This window comes from Penaeus chinensis, chromosome 3 (genome assembly GCF_019202785.1).
Source record: "Penaeus chinensis breed Huanghai No. 1 chromosome 3, ASM1920278v2, whole genome shotgun sequence".
NCBI classification, from domain to species: domain Eukaryota; kingdom Metazoa; phylum Arthropoda; class Malacostraca; order Decapoda; family Penaeidae; genus Penaeus; species Penaeus chinensis.
In genome coordinates, this window is record NC_061821.1 from 23,364,173 (window position 1) to 23,367,692 (window position 3,520).

General features: G+C 26.1%; 1 protein-coding gene across 1 annotated transcript in view; it reads right to left on the bottom strand.

Annotated features, from left to right (window-relative positions):
* Positions 1–1,091, bottom strand: part of LOC125045141 (atrial natriuretic peptide receptor 2-like) — a 35,892-nt gene extending 34,801 nt beyond the window's left edge. Inside the window, exons 1-2 of the mRNA XM_047642263.1 lie at positions 974–1,091; positions 635–700 (exon numbers count right to left, since the gene is read on the bottom strand). Of these exons, the coding sequence (XP_047498219.1) occupies positions 635–700; positions 974–1,072 (165 nt within the window). The 5' untranslated portion in view covers positions 1,073–1,091. The remainder of the gene's footprint in view (positions 1–634; positions 701–973) is intronic.
* Positions 1,092–3,520: the final 2,429 nt, after the last annotated feature.

Sequence of the window (3,520 nt, forward strand, 5' to 3'; positions counted from 1 at the left end):
ACTGTAATACATGTTTATTTATTGTATTTACACATGGCTCTACAAGTTCTTAATCACCAAATAGCCAGTTATTAGAAACTACCTATCTCACCTATTTAACCTTTTCTTTCACTTTAAGAAAGGGTCTTTTGTATCATTTCATTGTCTAAAATATTTTGATGACAAATTAATAATCATAACATCAATAACAATAATAACAATATCGATAGCAATGGTATTAATTTTCCCGCCAATTCAAGGAATGGGAAAATCAGGACTAGGGCCAACTGATAGACAAAATTCACCAAAAACTACAAGGGACAGAACATAAATCCGGGGCGAATGGGTTAAATCTAAATCTCAGCCTTTAAATCTTATCCTCATCCAGATAGAACCCAAAATGTTGTTTGTGTACATAAGACAGAAAATCAGCTGATAAACTGACGGTAAAAAGACTCTCTCTCTTTCTCTTTCCCTTTCTCTCTTTCTCTTTCTCTCTCTCTCTCTCTCTCTCTCTCTCTCTCTCTTTCTCTCTCACTCTCTCTCCCTCCCTCCCTCCCCCCCCCCCCCCCCTCTCTCTCTCTCTCTCTCTCTCTCTCTCTCTCTCTCTCTCTCTCTCTCTCTCACACACACACACACACACAGTAAAACTAACCTTGAAACGTCCTGTGCGAATGAAGACTTGTCGGTTGCCCACAAGAGAATCCACAGACATGTTACTCTAGAAAGCAAGGATACTATTGTTAGTTGCAATCCTTATTGTTACATTTCAAGAATCATCTTTTTTTTCGGTAATCTTACTGCAGAAATATCGTAAGATAAACAACATATACTCAAAGGTGTCTTAGAAAGCCAGGTAGTACCAGTATATATGTATACAGTATATATATATATATATATATATATATATGTATGTATGTATTAATTCAGAAGTTAAATACATATCGGTTGGCAAATTTATCCTTGTGACTTTGTAAGCGTAGCCTATACTCACAGAATGACTATATTTGCCGATGGAAACTCTGGACCCAAATTTGCAGCACTTGACGTCGTCTGTCATTTCCACGTAGTCCCAGGATATCCACCATGTCATAGATGCCAAGTCAGCTTCCAGTTTAAAATGCCTATAAAAAAATGATTGTATTTAATTACATAACCATAAATAAGATAAACATAAGCCAGAATACGTCTGTTTGATGTATGTTCCCTGTACTATCGATAGGATGCCTATATGTGTATGTGTGTGTGTGTGTGTGCGTGTGCGTGTGCGTGTGCGTGTGCGTGTGCGTGTGCGTGTGCGTGTGTGTGTGTGTGAGTACTAAAGGAGCATGAATATAGATAGAAGGCTGGCATACACTATGATATACCACTTCCATTATCAAATTTAGATCAAAGCTAAACGATAAATATAACCTTAATAACTCTTGGAGTGAATTATTAGAAGTCACCTTAATCATTTATAAGAAATCGAGTTAAATCCATATTTAGTATATTATGTTATTTTACAAAGTTACTCCTTAAAAAATCTAATTTTCTTTGATAGTTGATAGAAAACGTATTAAATTACTTTACGGGTAACTTTATGAAAATATTTTATTTCCAGCGAAAAATAAAGGTAATTTATATAATGGGAATGGCGAAATTTTACGTGTAGCAAATCTTACCTGTATATAAAGAAACTGATGATGGCCATAAATACAACCAAGACGGCTAGTACACCTGTCACGATGTTCCATGTCATGGAATCTGTAAAATAATAGGGTTTATGCAAAGACGCAAGATAAGTATACATGCAAGCAAACATCTACACACACACACACACACACACACACACACACACACATCATAATTATTATAATGATTATCACTATTATTGTTTTTATCATTATTGCTATAGTTACTATTATTATCATTATTATCATTATAACAATTATTATTATTATTATTATTATTATTATTATTATTATTATTATTATTATCATTATTATTATTATTATTATTATTATTATTATTATTATTATTATTATTATTATTATTATTATTATTATTATTATTATTATTATTATTATTATTATTATGAATATAATCATCATTATTATTATTATTATTGTTATTATTATCATCATTATTATCATTATTATTGTTAGTATCATAATTATCAATATTATGATAATTATGATAATGATGATGATAATACGTAATACGTAATACTAATACTACTACTACTACTACTAATAGTAGTAGTAGTATCCTCATTATTATCATTGTCATCATGATTGTTATTACTATTATGATTATTATTATGATCAATAATCATATTATTATCTTTATCAGTACTATGAACATTACTATCATTACTAGTATTATTATCAACATAATCATTATAGTAATAATAACAATAATAACAAGTAATATTATCATTGTTGTTATTATTATTATACTATCATTATTATCATCTTTATCATTGTTGTTGTTGTTATTGTTGCCGTTATTGTTTTTATTATTACCATAATCATTATCACCATCATAATCATTATTGTTATCATCATTATAATTGTTATTATCATCATTCTTATTATCACTATTAATATATCTATTATGATTATTAGTGTTGTTATTATTTTCATTATTATCATTATTATTATTATCATTGTCGTTGTTGTTATCATTATTATTATCACCATTATACTACTACTACTACTACTACTATTATCTTTATTATTTTCATCATTATAGTTATCATTTTAATCATCATTATTATCATCATTAACATTGTCATTATTGTTATCATTATTATATTATCATTATTATTATCATTGGTATTACTATTTTTATTATACTATCATTATTATTATAATTATTATTCTCATTATCATCCTCATTATCATCGTTATTACTATTATTATTATTATTATTATTATTATTATTATTTTTTTTTATTATTATTATTATTGTTGTTGTTGCTTTGTTATTATTATTATCATTACCATTATTATTATTATCATCATCATTATTATTATTATTATAATTATTATTATTAATATTATTATTATTATTATTATTATTATTATTATTATCATCATCATCATCATCATCATCATCATCATCATCATCATCATCATCATCATCATCATCATCATCATCATCATCATCATCATCATCATCATTATTATCATTATGACCATTGTTATTTTTATATTTATCATAATCACTGTTGTTGTTTTTATTATTGTTATTATCATTACTGTTATCATTATTATTAGTATTAGTATTAGTATTAACATTACCATTACTATTTTTATCATTATCATTTTATAATTTATGATTATTATCATTGGTATTATTACTATTATTATCATTAATATTATTATTATTGTTATCATTATCATTATTGTTTGTATTATCATCATCATTATTATCATCATCATCATCATCAACGGCATTATTATTATTATTATTATTATTATTATTATTATTATTAATATTATTATTATAATTCTTCATTCTTCTTCTTATAATTATCATTATAATAATAATAATT